Source organism: Ipomoea nil, unplaced genomic scaffold, assembly GCF_001879475.1.
Source record: "Ipomoea nil cultivar Tokyo-kokei standard unplaced genomic scaffold, Asagao_1.1 scaffold3087, whole genome shotgun sequence".
NCBI lineage: Eukaryota > Viridiplantae > Streptophyta > Magnoliopsida > Solanales > Convolvulaceae > Ipomoea > Ipomoea nil.
The window spans coordinates 903,558-931,164 of NW_017619515.1; the positions used below are offsets into that span (position 1 = coordinate 903,558).

General features: G+C 41.0%; 1 protein-coding gene across 1 annotated transcript; it reads right to left on the reverse strand.

Annotated features, from left to right (window-relative positions):
• Positions 1–26,940, reverse strand: LOC109166080 (glutamic acid-rich protein-like). Its single transcript, XM_019314967.1, has 2 exons — positions 26,689–26,940; positions 1–658 (listed from the first exon to the last, which is right to left on the reverse strand). Exons 1-2 carry the CDS (start codon positions 26,891–26,893, stop codon positions 321–323), a joined length of 543 nt encoding a protein of 180 aa, XP_019170512.1. The 5' UTR covers positions 26,894–26,940; the 3' UTR covers positions 1–320.
• Between the last annotated feature and the right edge of the window lie 667 nt (positions 26,941–27,607).

Here is a 27,607-nt window from a genome sequence, read left to right on the forward strand (position 1 = left end):
TTTTTAGCTTGAATTCAAATCTGTCCTGCTACAAAACCCTACATCCATCACATGATTATCAGAAACCATCAAATCAAACATACCAAGCTGAGAAAAAAAAAAAAAAAAAAACTGGGAATCTATGAAGCTGATAAAATGTGGTAATTGATTCCAAAATAGAGTCATATGAATCCATAAATTTGGTTAATCTCGACACGATTATTTGAGAATATCAATGTTAGTAATAAGCTTTGTAATATCCATAACTTTCTCTTGATCAAAATCATGTATAGCTGGAAAAAATAATAACAAAAAAAGCTCAATTCTTTTGATTACCAAAGTCAAGACTCCTTTTTCTCAGAACTCTCTGAATCTCCCACCGTTACTGTCGATCCTGATTCAGAATTACTTTCGTCCGCTTTCTCCTTCTCCATCTCCAATTCCTTCAGGGCCTCGGCCTCAGCAGCCTTCTCCGCCTGCAAAATTGGGGAATAGTAATCCGAGTGCGCCTCCATACACTTCTTCAGAGCAGATGTGACCTCGAAGCATTTTTCAACAATGTCTTCCTTGTTCTTCTCGCCTTCTTCCACACACTTCTCCCACTCGATAAAGGGGTCTCTACACCCTCCCCCCTTCATGAACAAGCAAAACCCGCATTCCCCTTCCTCCTCCTCTTCCTCCCCTTCTTCTTGAATTTCCTCTTGGGATTCTTGATCGCTCTTCTCCGGCGGGGGATCTGAGGATTCTCTGATTGGGGCATCGGGTTCTGGGGTTTCCGTTTCTGGGCTGGCCTCGCTTTGTACGGATTTTGACGGAGACATTGCGATCGGCTGGCTAGGGTTTGGGTTTGCAGTGGAGGAATTGTTTTCCATGGCTGCTCTTAAACCCCTATTTGTTAAACCTCCAGAGAAATGAGAGAATATTACCTTTCAAGTTTGACCTTTTAGAAGAGAAAGGCCCTCTTTGGTCAATGATTGATATTAGCGGTTAGCTTATTGAGTAATTAGAGAGTATAATTAGTTGATAACATTAATTGATTTTAGAAAGGTGTTAGAGTATAATTAGTTAATAACATTAATTGATTTTAGAAAAGTGTTTGGTAAATTAGTTGTTAGCTCATAGTTGTTTGGTATAATTCTTTTTTAAAAAAGGTCAATTTAAAAAATTGTTTTGGACAGCTTTTTGAATTTTAGCATTTTGGAGTTACAAAAAGTTAATTAATCAAACACTTTGTATTGATTTTTTAACCAAATCAAAAAATTCATAGTGGTCAAATAAATTAAAATTGGCCTATAGGGTAACTATTTTACCGGCAAATTATGTAGATTTGTGTCCATCTTGCAAGGTGGACACGGTTCCAAAACTGTTCATAATTATGAATATATAGTTAAAAAATTATGAACATATAGTTCTATAATTATGAACATAGAGTTGTGATCATAATTATGAACATATAGTTCTGTAATTATGAATATAGGGATTTAATAATTGTGCATATGAAGTTTAAAAATTATAAATATATAGCTTTATAATTATGAACATATAGTTCAGTAATTATTAACATAGAGTTCTGTAATTGTGAATATAGAGTTCAATAATTATAAATATGAAATTTAAAAATTATGAATATATAGCTTTATAATTATGAACATATAGTTCAGTAATTATTAACATAGAGTTTTGTAATTGTGAATATAGAGTTCAATAATTATAAATATGAAGTTAAAAAATTATAAATATATAACTTTATAATATTGAACATATAGTTCAGTAATTATTAACATAGAATCGTATCCACCTTGTAAGATGGACACGATTCTACAGCATAACGATTGTATTTTACCAACCCGGGCCAAAATCTCTGCAATGAATATTTATTATAGGCTGGAAGGCACTTGAGGGCCTATTGTCTAGCCCAATTGTCAAGAGTCCATATGTATATGTATGATTATTTGGGCAATTTATATCCTACACCACGGCGCGTGTTGCACTGTGCGTCCAAATGTAAAACGACATCGTTTTAATTTTTTTTTTTTTGAAATTTCCCGCCTCAGTGTATGACAGTTAATTTTTCTTTAAAAAAAACCCCTGTTCAAAAATGTACATAATGTTATACTAAAATACACATAATTGTATACATGAATGTACATAATTATATAACAAAATATACATACTCTTTTTAAAAGATAATACACATAATCTAACATAATACATAATAAACATAAACTTTTAACATAATACACATCAACTTTTAACATAATACACACAAATGTTCTGATTCGGATGTACATAATTGTATAAAAAGAATGTACATAACTATATGAACAAATATACATAATTGTATGAACAAATATACATAATTGTATGAACAAATATACATAATTGTGTGAACAAATATACATAATCACAGCAACTTCCTACCGCGCCTCCCAAAACGATCCCAAAACGACGTCGTTTTGGGAGGCGCGTGGCGCACAGTGCTACGCGCGCCGTGGTGTAGGATATAACGATTGGATTATTTGCTATATTAATTATTTTTTTATCTTAAGAAAATAATTATTATTACATGATATTAGAACTATATAAAATTCTATTTTCAAAAAAAAAAAAAAAAGAAAAGAACTATATAAAATTTGATAATTCTTTTGTGGTTTTTTTTTTTTAATTCAAACATTTTTATTTAATAGAAGGTTAGAAGTTTGACTCTTAGTGGGAGTTGGCTATTGGTCTTATTGGTTTGAACTGACAATCTATAAATAACCTAGACTAGTTTAATGCACATCATTTGGTGGTAAAATAAAAGTTAGGAGTTTGATTCTTATCAAAGCTCTGTCGGTTAAATGTAGTTTAGGAATTTCCACAATAATGTTGGCTTTGCAGGCAAGCAACTGCAAACTCTGAGTTGCACCATTGTAATAATAATAATAATAATAATAATAATAATAATAATAATAATAATAATAATAACAATAACAATAACAACAACAACAACAACAACAACAACAACAACAACAACAACAACAACAACAACAACAACAACAACAACAACAACAACAACAACAACAATAATAATAATAATAATAATAATAATAAAACTTTTTTAAAAATTTAAATTGTTAAAAAATTATTTTCATTTTTGGTGCAATCTTTTGACTTAGGAAAGTTCAAATCATAGAAAGTAAATCTCACTTAGAGGAGGTATAATTTTTTTTCACGGTAACTAATAATCTATCAAATTTATTCAATTATATATTTATCATTTTAGCGTCAAAGTTAAAAATCCCATGAGAAATGCAGTGACACCAACCTATAATGGCATTCATTCATGAAGTGTTTGAGATTCTATACTTAAAGGGACTTTGTGGTAGATAAATGTAGTGAAGTAGTCAAATAGTGAAGAACGATAGCTAGGGGTGATTATGTTGTTCAGACGACTTGGAGTTTGAGCTAGTAACAAGGGGATTTGGTGGTTGATTTTTGTGAAACGCTTTTCATGTGTATTTGTAACAATACATATATAGTGAATTCGATCCTCTAGTGTATATATATGAAAAGAGTGAAGTGAAGAATTTTCTGAACTGCTATAAAAAACACATTCTCTCTATACTACTCTATTAATCTATCAACAAATCATCCAAACACACACAAACACTTATGCGTTCGAAACCAACAAAGCTACAAAGCTTTTTCTTAAATTCTTTACAAGTTTAAAAACTTTTGTTGTGCACACTTTTTATATGCTAGAGAAATTCAAAATTTTTATATAAACCGATTTATTCAACCCATGTCTTAACTTTTACTTGTCATCGAGACCAACAAAATTGCCATTTTCCATCTTTCAACCCTGGGCCATCGAGTTTGCTCCAATCATTCTCTTGCTTCAATACTTGCTCTCCGATCCAATAGTTCATGCATTAGATATTTAGATCATACTTTGATTAAAGACCAAGGGAATATGCAATAAAGATAAGGAATTAATGCAATTACACCCAAAAATCGATCCAAAGTTGAGAAGAAATGCATGTATGCGCAATTAAGAACATATCAGGTGTTATATCTTTTTAATACATTGGCACTACTACAGAAAACGGTTTTAACGTCGGTTAAAATACCCCATTTAACGTCGGTTATCTTTCGACGTCGTCTTAAGAGACGTCGTAAGTAAATGATACGACGTCGGTTGAACAACCGACGTCGTATGTAATATACGGCTTCGGCTTTTACCTAAAAACCGAAGCCGTATATATATATATATATATATATATATATATATATATATATATATATATATATATTAAAATAATTTACATACGACGTCGGCTTTTAAGTAAACGCCGAAGCCGTATATATTTATTATTTTTAAAAAATAAAAAATAATTACCCTACGACGTCGGTTTTTAGGTAAAAGCCGACGCCGTATATATATATATATATATATATATATATATATATATATATATTTAAAAAATAATAAATATATACGGCTTCGGCTTTTACCTAAAAGCCGAAGCCGTATATATTTATTATTTTTTAAAAAAATAATAATTAACCTACGGCGTCGGTTTTTACCTAAAAACCGACGCCGTATGTTATTATTATTTTTATTTATATGCGTTTTATGTTTTCTACCCCACCTGTATCAATTTTCAAACCCTGCGCAACTAGCAATTTAACATTCAACATTCAACATCAACTAATTTATTAAACTAATTCAAACTATTAAACATGAAACTAATATAAAGAACACAATTCATTAAGCTAATTCAAGCTACTAAACATAAAACTAATATAAGTACCACAATTCAACAAAACTACTAAACATTAAGCCAATAAACATAAACTAATTTTAAACGTAAAGTATCAAACTATTAAACATGAAACTAATATAAAGAACACAATTCATTAAGCTAATTCAAGCTACTAAACATAAAACTAATATAAGTACCACAATTCAACAAAACTACTAAACATTAAGCCAATAAACATAAACTAATTTTAAACGTAAAGTATCAACTAAGAAGCGTTTTATTAACCCATTCATCAATAAGAAGCTTAGACCATTTGTCTCTAACTTCATCAATCTCTTTTTTGTTGTAGGGCAATCTTCATTGTCTTTCCAAAGCCTACAAAGTTCAAAAGAAATAAAATTAATAAATAAGCAAGTATTTTTAAACATTTGAAGCCAAAAGATATATTAAGAAATTACTTGCCTTATCCATTCCTTTGCTTAGATTGTTGGAAACAATTTCAAACATGAACTTCATCACATAATAACCACATTCGGTGGTTCCCTTTTGTATAGCACACTACATTGAATTACAATAAAAATAAAATAAATTAATAAAAAAAAACAATAAGTTTGCATGTTTTACAAAGTGAATGAAGTACTTACCGAACATATAGTCCATTTTGGTGAACGATTTTGTTTCTTTCCACTCATCATGTTTGTTGCAGTCATACACCTATTAATATAAGACATAGAATATATATAAATACTTGGCATCACTAGTTTAATGATAACTACTAATTAATTATATAAATTTACAGACGTTTCCATTATATGTTTAATGTCTTCACGCGGCCCATGACCAAGTGAATCAAACCAAAAAATTTCATTTAGTCGAGGACAAATCGCCATCAACATCCAATGCTCACTACAAATAAATAATTTATTAGTTTTAAGTGAATATAATATATAATAAAAATATATTATATATAAGTACTTTTATTTAAAACGTAATTAATACTTACTTGAGAACATATGGGGCTAAGTATACCAATTTCTTCCCCGACTGCATGGTGGCATTTATATATGATTTCCTGTCTTCCATATTATTCATTTGTGGTTGAATCCAATATGGATCTAGGAAGCCATACGTGTCTTTTGATGCCAACTCAAAACTAATGTAAATACCCCTATTCACAAACACAACCAATTATATATAGATTACCAACTATATAAATATAAAACTATTATGAATAAATAATACTAAAGAACTTATTACCTCATAAAGAACTGAACTAGAGAAACATCGATGGTCTCCATATTTAAGAAACGCATTATCATCACTTAGAAGGTGCAAGTCATAGTCAATGTTGCCCATAATACCACGAGCCACATGGACCACAAGAGGGTGTTCAAAACGGCGAGCTATTGAAAAGGCCTTTTTGCATCCATCAGTCAAAGAATCATCATCAGGTATAGTGAATTGTTGATGAACGGATTGCACACCCGAATGAAAAGTCAATTTGGTCTTTTCTTTTGACTGTGAATTATAATACAAGTAAGAATTATTATTTTAAAAAGTAAATTACTTACTATTTTAAAATAGAAATATTTTCAGTATACATACCACATCAACTTTAGTACATAACTCTACCAGCTTCTTTGGCCAAGCAATAAAGTGTTGAATTGCATCACCTACAAGCTGAACCTCACTGGTGGGGATTGGTACATGTGCACTTGGATCACTAACTTCATTTACGCTCACCTTCACATGATTTATATCCAGTACAATCCCATTAACCTGTCCACCACTGTAAGCTGTCCCATATGCTACTGGACGTCTAATTGGGTCTTCTAAGAACAGTTGACATCGTGCCCCTAACTACAATAATTTTTAATTAAAAATCATATAAAATTTTATTGATAAATAATAATAAGATAACTTTAAACGAATACTTACAGCCGGTAAATTACTAAAAGGGTCTGGGGAACTAGCTTTGTCACTTGGAGGTAGTGACACAACATCCACACATACGTCATCCACCTGCTTTGCTTGTAAAGGAGTCTGCATAGCACTAAATTTCAACATCATACTAGCTATTTTTGCCTCAAATTGCTCAGTTAATCGTTGACCAAATTCCTCCCGTTCAGAAATATTTTGCTGCTTTTGTTTCTCTAACGCTACTGCAACAGCATCATCAACCATTTGTTGAACATCTTCAGGAGGCTTTTCGCGACGTTTTGCATGGCCAAATACACTTTTGAAGCCATGTCCTCTTCCCATGGCTCTAACACGTCCAGAATGCTCATCAGTACCCAATGCAACAGTCAATGAATCTTGTCTTCCTTTCTCAACAAATTCTCCTTGAGAAATTTGGATCTCAAGAGCATCCTAACATATATAAAAATTATTCAATAATAATTACTATTACTTTAGTAAATGACAACATATTTACTTACAATTTTTTCCGCCACCAATCTTGTTGATTCAGTGTGATAATTTCATGACTTGTCAATTCTTGCTTTCTTCCACTTTTCGGCTCTACGTGGAGGACTTGGAGGACTCATTGTATACGTCGGATCTGCATCAGCCAACGCTTGTTTTTCTTTCAACTTCTCATCCATCATCATCTTCTCCAACCTTTTATAACCTCCTCGAGCTAAAAGATGTGGATGAATATTCTTAGCTTGTATGTCTTGATATTTTTTTCTTTTTGCCTATATAAATACAAAATATTAATCAAACTCTTTACATGTCCCTCATAATAATGATAGAGTTTATGTTGGAAATATTGATAAAATAATAACGATACCTCATATGCTGAACCTGTATGCGACTTTACAAACTCATCCCATGTCTCTTGTTCAATGAAGTTGTATTTTATACATGGGCTCATACCTGCAAAACTACCGTATATATACTTGCTCACCAATTTCGCTTTAAAATCTTTCCACCGATCACCCACATATTTTAACCATTCTTTCCTCATATCAGTTGTGTCGGGAATATCATAAGTATTCTGCAAAACAAAATTATTTATTAGTTAGAAATGTAATTATAGAAACTTTATGAATAAATCAAAATCTTACAAAATTAAAAGTTACCAGGATTTGTTTCCAAATAGTACTCTTAATATTTTCTGGGACATTCGACCATTCATCTATTGTGATAGGAGTATGTATTCGTCCCACTAATGCAACATAACTTTTAAATGCACTGCCTTCTGGCCCGTAGACAGGCTCCAATCCATCAAGCTCAATGTGGTGTTTCCCTTCAGTAGAACGCTGCAGAATGAGTTTTTGCATACGAGTGGCGCCCCTCGTCTTAGAAGTAGTATTACTACTTTGAGTAGTATGAGTATCTTGTGCAGTACCATCCTGTGTAGTACCATCACCATTTGCTGAATCCATACGCCTGTTTAGAAACAAAAATTATTAGAATATATAAAAGTACTACAATAAGAAAACTAAAAAACAAAATAAATAGCGGGCATTACATGTAATAATCAATTCTCCCATATCCCTTCATGATGATCATCTCGTGATGCATGTACTTCATCTATCTCATTATCAATAATAGTGGGCAATAAACTTGAAGAAAATGGTGGTATTTCCTCAATATCAAAACTAACATCTTCATTCTCATCTCTAGTAATTTGTCTCTTTCCATGAAGAACAATTGACCATTTTTTGTCACAAGGATCACTAATATAAAAGACTTGTTTTGCTTGGGATGCCATTATGAACTGCTCATTTTTGTGCCCTTCACGATTAAAATCAACAAGTGTAAATCCCAACTCATCAACTTTTACACCATGTTTATTATCTACCCATCTACATCGAAACACCGGCACCCTAAACAAAACATAATCAACTTCCCATATTTCTTCAATCACACCATAATATGACAACTCTGCGAACACAGGATTTGTATCTTTCGAACTACTGAAATGCATGGAATTTGCAACCAAAGTAACTCCACTGTTTTGCATAGTGCTCTTTTCATCTTGAGCTTTTGTATAAAAAGAAAACCCATTAATGTCATATCCATTATAGCATAGGACATCCAAACCAGGACCATGTGCTAACCATGAAACAGTTTCAGACATATTATTCTCTTCAATAACTTTATTTTTGAACCAACGAATAAAAGTTCGATTATGTTCGCCCACAATCCACATGTCTGTCCTTCTTGGATTTTGCTCTCTAATCAATGCCTTGTGTTCATCTAAATACGGCTCGACTTCACTTGTATTATGCAAGATGTACAAGTGTGCCTCCTCAACATCTTCACGAGGCATAGTCTTCACTTTGACTCCTCGAGTACCCTTCCCAGCAATTCTTCCTTCATGTCGATTAGTAGAAACACCAATAGCCTCTACCCCTGCCAAATATTCTGTACAAAACTCAGTAACCTCCTCTGCAACATAGCTTTCAACTATAGATGCTTCCGGCCTATATCGGTTCCTAACATAACCTTTTAATACTTTCATGTACCGTTCAAATGGGTACATCCACCTCAAATAAGCTGGACCACATTGTTTGATCTCTCTCACCAAATGCACAAGCAAATGAACCATGATATCAAAAATGAAGGTGGAAAGTGCATCTCTAGCTGACACAGTGTAACAATAATGTCATTTTGCAATTCATCTAATTTGTCTGGATCAACAACTTTCCCACATATTGCATTGAAAAAGAAACAAAGTCTTATGATGGTATATCTCAACTTTTTAGGTAATATGCCTCTAACAGCCACTGGCAATAGTTGTTGCATTAAGACATGACAATCATGAGACTTCAACCCCACCAACTTTAAATCTTGCATATTAACAAGTTTACTGATATTTGATGAATACCATTGTGGTACCTTTACTCCACGTAAACACTCACAAAAACTTATTTTCTCCTTTCTTGATAAAGTATGAGCAGCTGGAGGCAAATATGTTTTCTTATCCCCGCAACGTGGAGCTAATGTAGGTCGTATACACATTTCAACCAAATCCAATCTAGCATTGAGTCCATCTTTAGTCTTACCTTTAATGTCTAAAAGAGTTCCAACAAAACTATCACATACATTTTTCTCCACATGCATCACATCAATACTATGTCTCACATCTAGTGTCTTCCAATATGGAAGATCAAAAAATATAGATTTCTTTTTCCACGGACTCTTCTCATTTGTAGGTATCTCTTTTGACCTCTTACCTCTCTGAGATTGAAGCTTTTGAGTCTTACCAAAAGTAACATTGATGCATTCAACTCGTTCATAAACTTGATTCCCTGTTAATGGTTGTGGAACATCTGTATAGTCTTGAACGCCATTGAATGCCTTTTTTAATTTTCTATAAGGGTGAAATTTATCAAGAAATCTCCGATGCCCCATGTATACAGTCTTTCTACCATGAACCAGTTGATGATAACAGGTATTATCTTCACATATGGGGCATGCCTTATGACCTTTGACACTATATCCAGACAAGTTACCATAAGCTGGAAAGTCATTGATTGTGCAAAAAAGCATTGCATGCAACTTAAAAGTCTCCTTCCGGTATGCGTCAAACACTAACACACCTTCATCCCATAATTGCTTCAAGTCATCAATTAAAGGCGCCAAAAAAACATCTATATCATTGCCTGGTTGTTTTGGCCCAGAAATCATCAAGCTTAATAATATGTATTTGCGTTTCATACACAACCACGGGGGTAGATTATAAATTATCAACATAACTGGCCACGAGCTATGCTTGCTACTTAGGTTCCCGTGAGGGTTAATACCATCAGTACAAAGTCCAAGTCTAAGATTTCTCGACTCGTGGCCAAATTCAGGAAATGCATTATCAAATGTTATCCATTGAGAAGAATCAACCGGGTGTCGAAGCTTGCCATCGGAAATTCTTTCATCTGCATGCCATGATAAGTTCTTCGCATCGCTTGGATTTGCAAACATGCGCTTAAATCTTGGAAGAATTGGGAGATACCACAAAACTTTAGCTGGTGGACTTTTCAAACGTACTTTACCACTCTCTCTTGTTTTATAACGAGATGCCCCGCATATTGGACATGCATGCAAGTCTTTGTAATCATTCCTAAACAATATGCAATCGTTAGGGAAAGCATGTATTTTTTTGTATCCCATACCCATGGGACACAACATCTTTTTGGCATCATATGTACTCTTGGGAAGTTCATTACCATCTGGAAGCATATCATTGACTATTTTAAGTAAAGCAGTAAAGCTCTTGTCGCTCCACCCATTCCCAGCTTTCAAGTTGAATAATTTTAATACAGCAGATAATCTGGTATATTTACTACACCCTGGCCATAAAGGTTGTTTTGAATCATTCAATAATTCATCCAACTCATTTGACCGATTGGTAAACTCTTCTCCAACATCGCGAAACATTTCATCCAACCGATCTTCAGACTCATCATCTTCATTGTCAACATACATGTTAGATGTTGTAGCCACATCGCTTTCACCGTGCCAAATCCATTGTGTATAATATGGATTAATCCCATTAACAATTAGATCATCATATATGTCTTCTTCACCTAACCTTTTCTGATTACAACATTTCGTACAAGGACAGAAGAACCTCTTATTACTATTCGGAAGGTTATTATTTGCAAACTGTAAAAAATTTCTAACTCCATCTTCATATTCCTGACTAAGTCGATTAGCTTTTGATACTGCTAATTCTACGTAAGCAATATAAAATAAACCCGAGACCAATTAAAGCGAGTAAAAGTCTTTATTAATCACGGTAAAGGCCCTAAGTACAATCTACTTGGTTGCTCTGAGTGCCGACTGACTGCGGTCGGGATTCTCTAGTAACAACCTATCGATCGTCCAAAAGTCCTCTACACTGTAGCTACTGTGGGTATTTATAGCCGCTGTGCCAGGGACAAGAATCCGGTCGTTCGGTATGTTCTCCACGTAGCCACCACGTGTCATCCTCCCGGGTGCCCTGTCTGTCGTCGTAGAGAGCTGCCACGTGTCCTTCGTCAGCTCTCTCGCTAAATGGCTACCACTCGGTGGTCGACACTACTGCTCGGGCAACTCCCGGTCAGATCCCGACCGGGTTCTTCGCATGAAGCCCGACCTGTTACCTGCAAAAACAAAGAGAGAAAAACAAAGGCAAGTCGGTCGTGGTAAAACTTATGTCGGTCGGGATATTCCCTACCAAAAGCCCCCCAGCCCGGGCCTTTTTGACCGTCCGGGAAAAAATGGGACGGGATGAAGAAGCCCAAACGTCGGTCAACAAACCGACCGCCCAGCTGTCATTCCTTCCCTCGCCATGTGTCGGCCACTGCTGGCCTCGACGACTGCAACGGTCGCCTCGGAATCAGTGCGGGTCGTGTCACGCAAGTGGATTGGTTTCCCGCCTAAATGCTCTCCTATAAATAGGCCCTTGAGGCCTTCAAATGAACTTTCCTCAATCTTCTGATCCAATCGGCACCCTCTGAGAGTCCTGAGCGAGCTACTCAGCAGATCAACCGAGCAACTTCTCAACCAACTTCAGCCAAGCTTCTCCAATCGGTAAACTCTCTACTCTTTAGCTTTTACTTAGCTTTTAACTTTGCGTAGGAGTAGGATAGGACTAACTTCCCGAACCCTGTACTAACCCCGACCGACCTTTAGGTAGAACTAAATATGTCGGACTCGGATAACCAGAACGCTTCAGTCGCAGACTACGACAACACGGTCGAGCAGAGCAGCGAGGAGGTGGACATCATGTCCTACTCTCCAGAGGTCGAGCAACGACCGCAGCACATACCCGACCGAGCCCCCGGGCCAGAAGGATCATCGAGCTCGTCGGGGACATCCGGGTCGAGCTCCAGCGGGTCGGGGAGCGATGAGACGTCCACGAGCGGACGAAATTCCCCGGATGCGGGCGTTAGGGAAACGCCTACGAGGGTAATAGGGGATTACCCTCAAGCTGAGCCCGAGGTGGAACACCGGGCACACGAAGCGGAAGCAGTCGAGGAAGACTCGGCTGGGCCGGCGACGCCAAGCGGGGATGGGTTTGAATTCCTCAATAGCGAAAACGTCGAAGGCCAGATGAGCTTGCTGACGAAGGGGGAAGCGAGCAGAATCGCGGCAACCCTTGCTGGTCGGGTTGAGTTCGACACCAGCAGGCAGCTCGGGAACATCATCGAGCGGCATCAGGGGAAGTGGATCAGGATGCATTACGATTCGTTAATGGCCCCGATCACGTTCCCCTTTTCCAGCCTCCTCACCGCATTCCTGGGCTACTACCAGGTTATGCCCGGGCAGATTTGCCCGAACGCGCATCGTATGATCGCCTGTTTCCCCCAGATCTGCAGTCGGCACCAATTAGCCTGCACCATGGAGCTCTTCAACTACGTCTACCAGGTGAAGGTGCTGGCGGCCGCGTACGGGGGTGGATTCTTGATGACCCAGTCCCGAGCGGATAAATGCTCGATTGAGGGGCTGCCCGGGAACAACCGGGGGTGGAAGAACCGGATCTTTTCGGTGAAATACGATCCGTGGATCCTCCCGGTCGAGAGGGTCTGGAGTCAGCATTTTCGAAGGCAAGTCGTCCCAATCGAGACTCAGGCCCTCATAGATGCTGTGACCAAGATCTCGAGCGAGATCTACGAGTATCGCATCTTTAAGTCGCCCGAGTGCTACGAGGCGGCCCAACTCCCCGATCCGGTCTACGATCTGACCGAAAAGTACAAACACGAGCCGGCGGGTGTGACAATTGCAAGGATGCCCACTCGGGGCAAGAGGAAGGGTAAAGGTTCGAGGCTAGCTACTTTCCCCGACCCGTTATATCCCGACTGCTCTTTAACTTCCCGACCTAACTGTTTCCTTCTTATTTTGCAGAAATGGCCGAGTTTGGAGACGACGACACTTCCCTTCCCCCACCCGCCAAGATTTCTCTTAGCGGTAAGAAGAAGGCAAAGGCGAAGCCAGCCGGGCAGAAGGAAATTCCGGTGGCCCGACCCCTGGGGACCTCGACCATCACGACGGCCGAGGGTTTTGTGGTTGAGCCCAGCTATGTGCTGGTCACCCGGGTGGAAGTCGCCCGGGGCAAAGAAAAGGCACCGGAGCGGGGCGTGACCGAGGTGGGCGGTATGAAACGCCGCCGGGAGCAGCATAGCCCGAGCCCGTCGACCGGGTGAAACCAGGACGAGTCGTCCATACTGGCCCGTATCGGGAACGCCGGGCCAGTTAAAGAAGATCTGGGGAAGATGACCCCAACTCAAGTGGCTGAACGAATTGGCCCCGACCTGGCCGAGGTAAGCACCTTTTCCTCCTAAATATTTTTCAAGTGCTTCTGGTCGAGCTGACTAACATTTTCCGTTGCAGATCTCCCGAGCGGCTCAACTTCTTCAAGGTCGGGCAATGTTAGCCGAGGAAGCCGACCGACACAAGAAGATGGCTGCTCGGCGTCTTCAGGAGGTTAAGGACGTCCAGGCCGAGCTGGAGAAAGTCCAGAAGGCCTTGAAGAAGAGTGAGGAGGACCGGGTCCTGGCGGAAAAGGTCGCCCAACAGGCGATCGGCGAAAACAAGGAGCTGAAAACCCGCTTGGAGAGTCCGGACGAGCTGGCCCAATCAGCTTTCAAGGACGACAAGATAGGCTCGGCCTTCCTCACAGCCGCTCGACGGACCAAGGTCGGGGAGGACCTAATTCTATCTTTTGGTCGGTGGGCCTTCAAGGCCGGCCAAAGGAAGATGCTGGAGAAGGCCCAAAAACGATTGGGGCAAGCTCTCGAAGGAGACGACCTCCAGCTCGTATTGTCTGCACTCCCTCCCGACCTGGCTGATCCCGGTCCTTCCCCTTTTGCCTCGAAGGATATCACTGCCAACCCGACCACGTCAACGGGAACCACCCCGAGCGAGGCGGGTACTTCCAAGAAGGATGAGGCGAAGGAGGCGAAGAAGTAGGATAGGTTTAAATTCTGCTTCTTTGTGTAAGTGGTGCTGATCGGGAGCCCGGTCCCAAGTTGTACCGGGCACGTTTTTTGATTTAATAAATTTCTTTTTGATTAATAACTTGTGTCGTTCGCTTTTTATATCTTTGTTTTCAACGTGCACACACCGATCGTAGATGCTCGACCTTACAGCCTTTAAGCCCGGTCATGCACCATTCCTACTCACTCGACATCCGACCTTGTGGCCTTATGGCCCAGTCGTACACCCCAGATTTCGACATCACATTGGCCTACCCGACCGGGTTTACTCGATCCTCAGACCTTGTCAAAATTTTGAGAGTAGGGAGTAAGTAGGCCTCCACGTTCAGGATATCCCCGAACGACAGACCTATGTCAACGTCATACTGGCCAACCCGATCAGGTTTACTCGATCTCCTGGCCTTGACGAAATTTTGAAAATGGGTAAGCCCCCACGGTCGAGTTTTTCCCGAGCGATGGGCCTAACAGATACTTCCTTATCCCAGCCCCCACACCATTGTGCTCTCGAGGCATGAGTGAGTGCAATAGTGGAAAGAAGTTGATTAGATCGGGGAATTATGCTGTATGCTCCTGGCTTCCCCGATCAAATGGCGTGACCCGATTGTCCGCCGAAGAGGAGCGTATTTGACCGGTGTATGCTCTCGAGGCCGCCGTATGTAAACGGTCGAGCAATCACCGATCGTATATACATTAAACATTCCCGCTTACAGGCGGTTAACAAATATTTACAATAACAAATTTAATTACAAATGACGACCGGGACCAACTCGCAGGTCGAGCCCCCACTTCGTCCAAAGATTACAAAAAATAGGCTACTGCCTAAACATAACGAGGTGCTCGGAATTCCAAGTCCCCTCGATTATCCGACCGGTTGTCGTCTCCAGTCGGTATGTACCCGGCCGTATGACAGCGCTGATGATGTACGGCCCCTCCCAGTTTTGAGCTAGCTTTCCGCCTTCCAAAGGTTGACTGGCCTCCCTTCGTCGTAAAACGTAATCTCCCACCTGGAAATAACGAGGGTTGACCCGAACATCATTCGAACTCTTGACTCGCTTCTGATACTCAGCCATACGCCGAGCGGCTAGCTCTCTTTTTTCCTCAACCCCGTCGAGATCCACGACCATCGCATGTTCGTTCTCCTCCGCATTGTAGGTTCTTTCTCGATCGGTCGGGATCCAAGCCTCGATCGGGAGTCGGGCCTCTGCTCCGTAAACCAGGGCGAAAGGGGTCTCCAAAGTAGCTTCCCTCGGGGTCGTCCGATAAGTCCACAACACATATGGCAACTCATCGGCCCAACTACGACCAGCCGAGTGTAGCTTTTTTTTAGACCTTCTAAAATCGTCCGGTTAACGTTTTCCACTTGTCCGTTTCCGTTTCCCTGCGGGTAAGCCACCGACGACCGGACATGGGTCGTCCCGATCGTGGCCAAGAAATTTTGAAAATATTGGCTCAAAAATTGGCGGCCGTTGTCGCTGATGAGATGCACGGGCACACCAAAGCGAGAAATCACATTGCGCCAAAGGAACCGAGCACACTGCTGAGAAGTGATCGTGGCTAAGGGCTCGGCTTCGATCCATTTAGAAAAGTAATCGATGGCGACAATCACGAACTTTCTCCGACCGGAGAGCTAAGGGAAGGGGCCCAAGATGTCTACCCCCCACTTAGCGAAGGGAATTGCAGTCGTAACCGGCTGATAGAAAGTTGCCGGTCGTCCAGGCATCCGGGCAAACAGTTGGCACGTCTCACATTCCCGAGCTAACTTTTCACAGTCTAGCTGGAGGGACGGCCAATAGTACCCGATCAACATGATACGACGGGCTAATGATCGGCCTCCTTGATGTGAAGAACAAATTCCCGAATGCAATTCCTTCATGACCAGATTAGCCTCAAATGCGGTCAAGCAACGCATAAGAGGTCCTCCGTACGATCGCCTGTAGAGACGACCGTCCAAGACTTGGAACTTTGGGGCTCTAAGCTTGGCCTTCCGAGCACGCTGTGGGTCGTCTGGGAGTCGACCGTGCTCGAGGAACTCCTTTAGATCGGTGATCCAATTGTCTTCTACCGGTTGGATTGGATTGACCGGTAGGCGATCGATGCTATGTCTCGGGATCACCAAAATTCATGCTATCTTCGACATATGTTCCGGGGCGTCTTGAGTCAACTTAGACAAGATGTCCGCGTCGGCATTATCCAATCGGGGTATATGTCGGATGGTATACCCCCGGAACTGAGCAAGCTTCTCCATGGCTAGGTCTCGGTATAGCTGCAGACGCTCTCCATTAACTTCATAATCTCCGAGAACCTGCCCGACCACGAGCGCAGAATCTGTTTGAGCTCGGATGTATTCAGCCCCCAAGTCCCGAGCGCACTGTAAGCCATTAACAAAGGCTTCGTACTCAGCTTCATTATTGGTCGGATGGAACTAATACATGAGAGCAAAATAGACTTTGAATCCCTCCGGGCTCGTGACCACCACTCCTCCTCCTGCCCCTTTCTTGCTACTCGACCCGTCAGTAGCCAACGACCACCACTCAGCCTCGGGATCCGCAACCTCGGGGGGTCGGGTATCCCGGGCGGTGCACTCGACCAAGAAATCAGCCAAGGCTTGACCTTTGATAGCTGGTCTCGGTCGGTATTCGATCGCGTACTGGGTTAGCATCAACGCCCACTTGACAAGGCGACCAGACGATGAAGCAGTTCGGAGGACTGGTCCGATCGGCTGATCGGTCAATACGGGAATTGCTCGACCCTGGAAATAGGGAGCCAACTTCTTCGCGGCAATGTATAAAGCGTAGACGACCTTCTCAAACCGGGAGTACCGGAGCTCAGGACCATGTAGCACGTGGCTTACATAGTACACCGGTCGCTGGACCCCTTCCGGATCGGTTCGGCACAATACTGCGCTTACTGCACGATCGGAGACGGCGAGGTATACGTCTAGCTCTTCTCCGAGCTCGGGTTTTGAGAGCACGATTGGTGACATGAGATACTCCTTCAGCTCATCAAAAGCCGCTCGGCATTCTTCGTCCCAGACGAATCCATTAACCTTTCGCAATACCTTGAAGAAAGGTAAAGCGCGCTCAGCTAACTTGGAGAGGAATCGGCTGAGGGCTGTCAACCGACCGGTCAATTGCTGGACTTCCCGAACGGTAGAAGGTGGTTGCATGTCCAGAATCGCTTTCACTTTGGCCGGGTTGGGCTCAATTCCTCTCTTAGTCATCATATAGCCGAGGAACTTGCCGGTCTGAACCGCAAATGTACACTTGGTCGGGTTCAGCCGCAGCTGGTACTTCCTCATGATCTGGAAGCACTCCCGAAGATCCCGAGTGTGGTCGGATCGGTCCCGACTCTTGACCAGCATGTCATCAATATAAGCTTCCATCGTTCGGCCCAGCAAATCGGCAAAGAGCATATTGACCATTCTCTGGTAGGTCGCTCCTGCATTGCGGAGACCGAACGGCATCACTCGGTAGCAATACAGCCCGTCCGGGGTCACGAAGGCTGTCTTGCTCTCATCTTCATGGTGCGTCATGATTTGATGATAACCCTTGAATGCATCCATGAAACTCATTAACTCGGCCCCGGCCGTCTCGTCGACCATCTCGAGCGGACAGGCCTTATTGAGGTCGGTAAAATCAATGCACATCCTCCATGCTGGGGGCTTAGGAACAAGAACTATATTAGCCACCCACTCGGGATAGATCACTGGTCGGATGTGCTCGATCGCCGCCATCTTCTTGACTTCCTCTCTAACAAACTCGCGGCGATCGGAAGAAAGGTGCCGGGTTTTTTGCACGACCGGCTTTGCTGCGGGATCAACGGCTAGCTTGTGGCAAATTACCGATCGGTCGATCCCGGGCATGTCTTCGGGCCCCCAGGCGAAGATATCGGCATACTCCCGGAGTATGGTCAAAATTTCTGCTCGGAGCTCGGGGGTAAGGGCCCGGCCAATCTTAATCTTCCTATCCGGTCGGTCTTCGGATAGGGGAACTTCTTCTATCTCCTCGGAAGGCTCTGGCTGTTCCTTCCGATCTTTAGCCTCCTCTTTGGCTATGGTGTTCACCCGGGAAGACGAACCGGAATCACGTCTGTTAACCGCTCGGGTGTAACACTTCCGGGCGGATTAGACATCGCCACGGACTACACCGACCCCATTGGGGGTGGGGAATTTCATGCACAGGTGGGGCATTGAAATTATCCCACCGATCTTCATAATGGCGGGTCGGCCCAAGATAATGTTGTGGACGCAGTGGAGGTTGACCACAACGAATTCTAGCTCCGTCTTGATCGACTTCGGGGCTGTGCCGATCTCGACCGGGAGCGTTATCTTTCCCTCGGGGTAAATAAGAGCCCCGGTAAAGCCAGACAGTGGTACACCGACCGGAGTCAGCTCCTTCCTGTCTAGTCCAAGCTTTTCAAACACGTCCAAATAAAGGACGTTCACACTGCTGCCAGTGTCGACCATAACCCTCTGGACATCCGTCCCTTTCACATCAATTGTGACCACGAGCGCCTCCATGTCGTGGTCGCCGCTGCTGGGTTGATCTTCCAGGGTGAAGGTTATGGGCTCCATCTTTTGCCTCTTCCCGGTCTCCCGGGAATCCACTATGGCGACCGGACAATTACTCCGCGGTCGGGAAGCGTCTTCCAATCCACCGAAAATAACGTGGATGGTCGGCTTTCCTGCTGGTCGGCTGCTAGATGGAGGGTCAGGGTCCCGTCGGTCATCGCGACGATCATCTCTTCGATCGTCTCTTCGGTCCTGACTTGACCGATCGGAGCGGTGATGAGAGCGCCGCTGATCTCTCCGATCGGTATTCCTCTTGGGGTCTTCTCTCCTCCCCACACACTTGTCCAACTTCCCAAGATTGAGCAAATCTTCCAACAGTTGGCGCAAGTGGGTACACTCTTCAGTGTCATGCCCAGCACATCGATGGTAAGCGCAATGCTTACTCTTGTCAGGACCATCTCTATCGGGATGGGGAAGCTTGATGAGATTGCAAGACTGGGCATACTGCATGGCCTCCGCGGCGGATCGGTTCAAGGCCGTAAACTCGCCAGGCCTGGTGCGGGATCGGGGATGGTCATCACCCGATCGGTGTTCCACCCGGCCGGCCGGTTTACGGGACGAAGACCCGACCTCCTGCGAGCGCTTTACGGCGTTCGCCTCGCCAGCATTGGCATAATCTGTGACCCTTCGAAGGGCCTCCTCATAAGTGGCCGGGGGATGTAAAATAAAATCTTGATATAAATACCCCGCCCGGAGAGAGATGTGTAGCATGTGGGTGGCGGTCGCATCGTCCATGGGCTCGACCTCCCCGACCGCCGCCTTCCATTTGATGAAGAAGTCGGTCAAGCTTTCGCCTTCAAGTTGCTTGGCCTTCTCTAGATACATATAGGACTTCCTCACCACTTTGGAAGTAATGAACTTCCTCACGAACTTGATCGCCAAGGTGTCGAACCTGTCGATTGAACCCGGCTGCAAAGTTCGGAACCATTCCGCCGCCCAACCGGTAAGCGTGGAATAGAAAGCCCTGCACATTACGGCGTCTGACACGCCCTTCAGCGTCATATTGCTGTAGAAGTCGTTAACGTGAGCCTCAGGGTCTGTCCGGCCATCATAACTCTTCTCTCTAGAGACCTTTAAATCAAGCGGGTAAGGCTGAGCCATCACCGTCGCTGTGAAAGGCGTCTGGTGTAGGGTCGGTTGGTCGACCGGGGGTGCTGCAGGGTGTGCGTTTCTGAATTGTGCAAACTCCGCCTGGAGGTTATAGAGTAATCCTCGGGTCTCGTTGAGCTCGGCGGCTTGAGCAGCTTGGGCTGTATCCCGAGCACGTCTCCGTCGGTGAGATCTCGACCCGCTATACCCGGATGAAGCCTCCTGGCTGGCCTCCTGCATTTGTACGTCTTCTTGCTGGCGGTTTGGGTCTTAGGGTCCCAAACGCTGACGCATCTTCGGTCGAATACGATCAAAAGCTGCCGCTCGGGCAGTTTCTTCGGGGTCCTCCGCTTGGACGGGAACCTCGGCCGCTTGTTGGGCCTGCCCTGGTGCCTCCATCGCATCAGCACCCCCCGACCCCAAACGCGAACGAGCCGAGCGTCGAGCCCGGGAAGCGGACTGACGCTGCGGCTCTACCTGTGCGGTCGGGTGAACTGGAGGGGCGGCGGCTGGAGCCGTGTAAGCAGGCGTATATGGTGGATACCCAACCGGGGGAGTGTAGTACATCGGTTGGCCAGGCCAATACCTGTACGGCGGAGGTGGGACCGGGTATGGATATTGGCCGGGGTACATCACCGACTGTTGCTGATATGGCTGACCGGGCGTTGGGTATCCCGGTTGAATGTAGTTCACCGGCTGTTGGGCAACCGGGTATGTGTTAGATGGATGTGGTGGTGAGAGATTAAGATTCAGTTCCACCGTCTGACCTTGCTGTTGGGTGGCATGGTGCTCAGATGAGCTCGCTGCATCCGCCTGGTCGTCGGCGAAGTTGTTGTAAGCCCACGGATACATGATTGCGAAGAGACCGGGTGCTCGTCAAGACGTTGCTTTCTCGCACGGATCCCCACAGACGGCGCCAAAATGATACTTCTAATTCTACGTAAGCAATATAAAATAAACCCGAGACCAATTAAAGCGAGTAAAAGTCTTTATTGATCACGGTAAAGGCCCTAAGTACAATCTACTTGGTTGCTCTGAGTGCTGACTGACTGCGGTCGGGATTCTCCAACACTGTAGCTACTGTGGGTATTTATAGCCGCTGTGCCGGGGACAAGAATCCGGTCGTTCGGCATGTTCTCCACATAGCCACCACGTGTCATCCTCCCGGGTGCCCTGTCTGTCGTCGTAGAGAGCTGCCACGTGTCCTTCGTCAGCTCTCTCGCTAAAGGGCTACCGCTCGGTGGTCGACACTACTGCTCGGGCAACTCCCGGTCAGATCCCGACCAGGTTCTTCGCATGAAGCCCGACCTGTTACCTGCAAAAACAAAGAGAGAAAAACAAAGGCAAGTCGGTCGTGGTAAAGCTTATGTCGGTCGGGATATTCCCTACCAGCTTTCATCCAACTTTTATCCATCACAAGCCAATCTAAAATAATAATAACATAGTTAAACATTTGTTAACAACATTTTAACAAATTTATATAATTATAACTACTACAACAACTACACTATATTCATTTCGGCCAATTAGTATTACATTTTTCTCACAACATTTTAAGTTAAATTATTTGGTAAGTTATATACTTGAAAAAGGCAAATTATGGACCAAGATTCACCTAGCATGGTGGGCCTTGGTCCAAAACATCATTTTATATTAAGTATCAACTAGTGCAATATATTCAATAACATCATCATTTATTATACACTTAGCTTGTTCACTTAAATTATTTGGTAAGTTATATACTTGAAAAGGCAAATTATGGACCAAGATTCACCTAGCATGGTGGGCCTTGGTCCAAAACAACATCATTTTATATTAAGTATCAACTAGTGCAATATATTCAATAACATCATCATGTATTATACACTTAGCTTGTTCACTTAAATTATTTGATAAGTTATATACTTGAAAAGGCAAATTATGGACCAAGATTCACCTAGCATGGTGGGTCTTGGTCCAAAACAACATCATTTTATATTAAGTATCAACTAGTGCAATATATTCAATAACATCATCATGTATTATACACTTAGCTTGTTCACTTAAATTATTTGATAAGTTATATACTTGAAAAGGCAAATTATGGACCAAGATTCACCTAGCATGGTGGGCCTTGGTCCAAAACAACATCATTTTATATTAAGTATCAACTAGTGCAATATATTCAATAACATCATCACGTATTATACACTTAGCTTGTTCACTTAAATTATTTGATAAGTTATATACTTGAAAAGGCAAATTATGGACCAAGATTCACCTAGCATGGTGGGTCTTGGTCCAAAACAACATCATTTTATATTAAGTATCAACTAGTGCAATATATTCAATAACATCATCATGTATTATACACTTAGCTTGTTCACTTAAATTATTTGATAAGTTATATACTTGAAAAGGCAAATTATGGACCAAGATTCACCTAGCATGGTGGGTCTTGGTCCAAAACAACATCATTTTATATTAAGTATCAACTAGTGCAATATATTCAATAACATCATCATGTATTATACACTTAGCTTGTTTACTTAAATTATTTGGTAAGTTATATACTTGAAAAAGGCAAATTATGGACCAAGATTCACCTAGCAAGCTAAGATTTGTTCACTTAAATTATGTATTATATTCATAATATTTGTTCTATATATCTATAAACTAAACCTTATTCCTTAATGTTCATACACAATTATTCCTAAAATTTCAAGATATACACAATAATATATAAACAAAATTTCATAAAATTCCACATATACACAACAATTCATAATTGACCCACTAACTTATAAAATTAAATATATACACAATTATTCCTAAAATTTCGAAAATATACACAATAATAATATATAAAATTCAAAATTCAAAAAATATATATACATAACCATTTATAATATATATATATATATATATATATATATATATATATATACACACATATATATATATATATATATATATATATATATATATATATATATATATATATATATATACACGTACGTACCTTGCAGGAGAGGCGGCGACCGGCGACGACGTTGGGCGACGGCGAGGACGACAGCGAGCGAGGCCGAGGCCGAAGACGAAGACGACGGCACTGTTGCGAGCGAGGCCGAGGACGACGTCGACGTGCGGAGAGCGAGGCCGATGGCAGTGGACGACGGCTTAGGCGGCGGTGGAGAGCATCGGTGGCGTAGGGCGTTTGGAGCAGTGAGGAGTGAAATGTTGAGCTAGGAGTGCCGATCTGAAAAGTTCTAGCTAGCTAGCTTCATTAATTTTTTTTTTTTAATTTATGTATACGGCGTCGGCGTTCTACGACGCCGACGCCGTATACCATTTAAATATATATTTTTTTAATTATTGGAGATACGGCGTCGGAGATTAATTCTCCGACGCCGTATCTACTATTTATTTTTTATTTTTTTTTTAAAAATTCGAGTATACGGCGTCGGCGATATACGTCGCCGACGCCATATACCATTTTAATTTTTTTTTTTTAATTATACGATACGGCGTCGGAGATTTAACTCCGACGCCGTATCTCCTATTTATTATTTCTTTTTTTTTTAATTTGAGTATACGGCTTCGGCGTTATACGTCGCCGACGCCGTATACCATTTTTATTTTATTTTTTTAATTATTAGAGATACGGCGTCAGAGATTAATTCTCCGACGCCGTATCTACTATTTATTTATTTTTTTTTTAAATTCAAGTATACGGCGTCGGCGATATACGGCGTCGGCGATATACGTCGCCGACGCCGTATACCATATATATATATTTTTTTTTATTTGAGATACGGCGTCGGCAACGTATAACGCCGACGTCGTATCTCGTATTTATTTTTTATTTATTTTTTATTTAATATACGGCATCGGCCATACCAAATAACCGACGTCATATGTATTTTCTAAAAAAATAAAAAATAATTTTAAATATTTAACGTCGGATTTTCAAAAAACCGACGTTATAATGTAGACGTTAAATCCGTTTTCTGTAGTAGTGTGGGTTAGATAAACTCGTAAATTTAAATTAGAAAAAAAAATCTAATAACATTTAATAATAATTATTTTTTCTTGAGATATAAACTAACATGTTTTTGAATAAAAAATTGTTCAAACGTGAGTTCGTTTGTAAACTAACTATTTCTTAAGATATAAATAATGCACTATTCTACCATATTTGTCAATTTGGTTTCGCAAAACAAATTAAACACACGCGATTTGATAAATTTATATCTATATAACAATAGAAGAGTCCAAATTAGTACAATTGCAACTTGGAACCTTTAAAGTAGGCATGGTAACTAGGGGTGGGCATTTCGGGTTTCGGTTCGATTTTTTTTAGTTTTAAAACAATTAAATCATTCGGTTTATCAATAGAGTTCGGTTCGGTTTGAAAAAGTTCGGTTTCGGTATTCGGTTCTGTTTTGCCGGAAGTCAAACACGCTTAACCATAGAGTTCTATGGTACCTGGTTGCCATATCCTACTCAAAATCAATTGGTGATAAGTAGGTGGACATTAACCATTTAACCATATCTCTCCATGGTAAGCCACAGCGCCACGTCTCGAATCGAGCAGGGGCTGAACTCGGCCAACCCGGCCGACGCCCAACATAATCAACAATTAAAGTAATTATATAATGATTTTAATAAAATGATAATTAAAGAATAGGAAAAAGATATCATAGATATAGGTGTATGATAATAATGATAGAGTTATGAAAGTTAAAATTAAATAGTAACGGCGTTATAACGGTGTAAGGGTACTTTTGTCTAACAAGAATGTAGTAGGGACAGTTTTGTCCATTATAATTGGAGTGTACAACATTTAATGAAAAATGTATATCTTTATTAGCATACAAATGTAAATATTGACACAAATGTGCCTATAGCTTAATGGGTAAAGCTCTTGCTTTCTAACTTGATGATTAATTCACCGAGGGGATTAGACACTGTGTAAAAAACTTGATGATTAAGGGTTCAAACCTCACCTTAGACATTTAATACATTATATTATATAAAAAAAAATGATCGGTTTTTCAGTTCGATTTGGATTTTATCCGAACCGAGTACCGATCAGTACTTCGATTTAAGACTGGACGAAATGCACAGCCCTAATGGTAACGGGGCAGCAAGACGGGACGAGGAGTATACTTCCCGTTATCGTCTCCATTCCGGACGAAAAATTTAAAATAGTCTCAATCCCCGTCCCTGCAGAGAATTAGGCAGGAGCCAATCAACTGTTAGTCAAAATTTTAAATTAGTGTAATTTTTAATTTTAAAAACTAAAAACCTAAGTCTTTTATATATATATATATATATATATATATATATATATATATATATATATTCAGTTTAGATAAAAAATCAGAATGAAGCAATTTTTATTCGCAGAACACATTGTTCTGCCCTCTAGAGCACAATGTTGTACCTTATAGATCATAGGGTGCACATTGCTTTGGATAAATAAGTTAACCTTTTTTTGTCTTTCGGTACATTTGAACATATTATTGAACCTTTTAGAGCATATTAATGTGCTTTAGTTTTACAATAATATAGTAGGTGTTATATAAATGGATATGCTATAAATAGTGGTAATAATAATATTTGTGTTTGGAAGATGTAGAATTTGCTTCCAGTGTTAATTAATATTATACGTGCCATCCTGATTGATGCCATTGTTATTATCCTAGCTAAAACCTAAGGACCCAAAACAGTCTTATACAAGTATGATCTAGAAATTAAATAAGGGTTTCAATATCCTTATTTATTCCTGATATTCTTATTCTCAATAGTTTTATCCCTCATCAAAAGATTTGTGGACCAATTATCATTTAAACAATCTTTTATATATATAGGGGATGGTTCACATGTGAATAGTTTGTCAAGTTAAAAATGTGATGAGATCTGAGCCTTCGATCTAATCTACATCAACTGCTCAAATCAAGAAAAAAAAAAACAAGCGAATTAGATGTATTTTCCTTCCATCATTGTTGAACTGATGCACCTCAGGCTTCAAATTTATGCACCCTATATGTTGTATTAATGCACCTTAATGGAGTGTTTTATAGGATGGAATTACAATTTCATTCCTACCAAATTTCATGGATTTGCACTTCAGAATTGTTATCGTCCACTTTTTCCTTCTCCATCTCCAATTCCTTCAGGGCCTCGGCCTCAGCAGCCTTCTCCGCCTGCAAAATTGGGGAATAGTAATCCGAATGCGCCTCCATACACTTCTTCAGAGCAGATGTGACCTCGAAGCATTTTTCAACAATGTCTTCCTTGTTCTTCTCGCCTTCTTCCACACACTTCTCCCACTCGATAAAGGGGTCTCTACACCCTCCCCCCTTCATGAACAAGCAAAACCCGCATTCCCCTTCCTCCTCCTCTTCCTCTGGAATTTCTTCTTGGGATTCTTGATCGCTCTTCTCCGGCGGAGGATCTGAGGATTCTCTGATTGGGGCGTCGGGTTCTGGGGTTTCTGGCTCTGGGTCGGCCTCGCTTTGTACGGATTTTGACGGAGACATTGCGATCGGTTGGCTAGGGTTTGGGTTTGCAGTAGTGGAGGAATCGTCTTCCATGGCTGCTCTTAATTCTTAAACCCCTATTTGTTAAACCTCCAAAGAATATTTCCTTTCAAGTTTGACCTTTTAGAAGAGAAAGTCTCTGCAATGAATATTTATTATAGGCCGGAAGGCACTTGAGGGCCTATTGTCTAGCCCAATTGTCAAGAGTCCATATGTATATGTATGATTATATGTTATATTAATTATTTTTATATCTTAAGAAAAGAATTATTATTACATGATATTAGAACTATATAAAATTAGATATTTCTTTTGTAGTTTTTTTTTTTTTAATTCATACATTTTTATTTAATGGAAGGTTAGAAGTTTAACTAGTGAGAGTTGGATATTGGTTTTATTGGTTTGAATCGACAATTTATGAATAATCTAGATTAGTTTAATGCATATCATTTGGTGGTAAAATAAAAGTTAGGAGTTTAATTCTTATCAAACTAAAAGTTAGGAGTTTAATGTAATGTTTTGTTAAATTTTGGATACATTTAATGTAGTTTAGGAATTTCCAAAATATGTTGGCTTTGCAGGCAAGCAACTGCAAACTCGGAGTTGCACCATTGTAAAAATAAAAAATAAAAAAAATCAAACTTTTATGAAAATTTAAAATATTAGAAAATTATTTTCACTTTTGGTGCAATCTTTTGACTTAAGAAAGTTTGAATAAAAAAAAAAGTAAATCTCTGGGAGGTATAATTTTTTTTTACGGTGATTGAT

Bases quoted from the DNA above. Each gene is read 5' to 3' on its own strand.
- LOC109166080 (XM_019314967.1), bottom strand. From the start codon at position 26,893: ATGGAAGACGATTCCTCCACTACTGCAAACCCAAACCCTAGCCAACCG. The intron at 659-26,688 runs GGGAATGCGGGT...AAGAAGAAGGGG, and splicing joins AGAGGAAGAGGAGGAGGAAG to AGGAAGAGGAGGAGGAAGGG.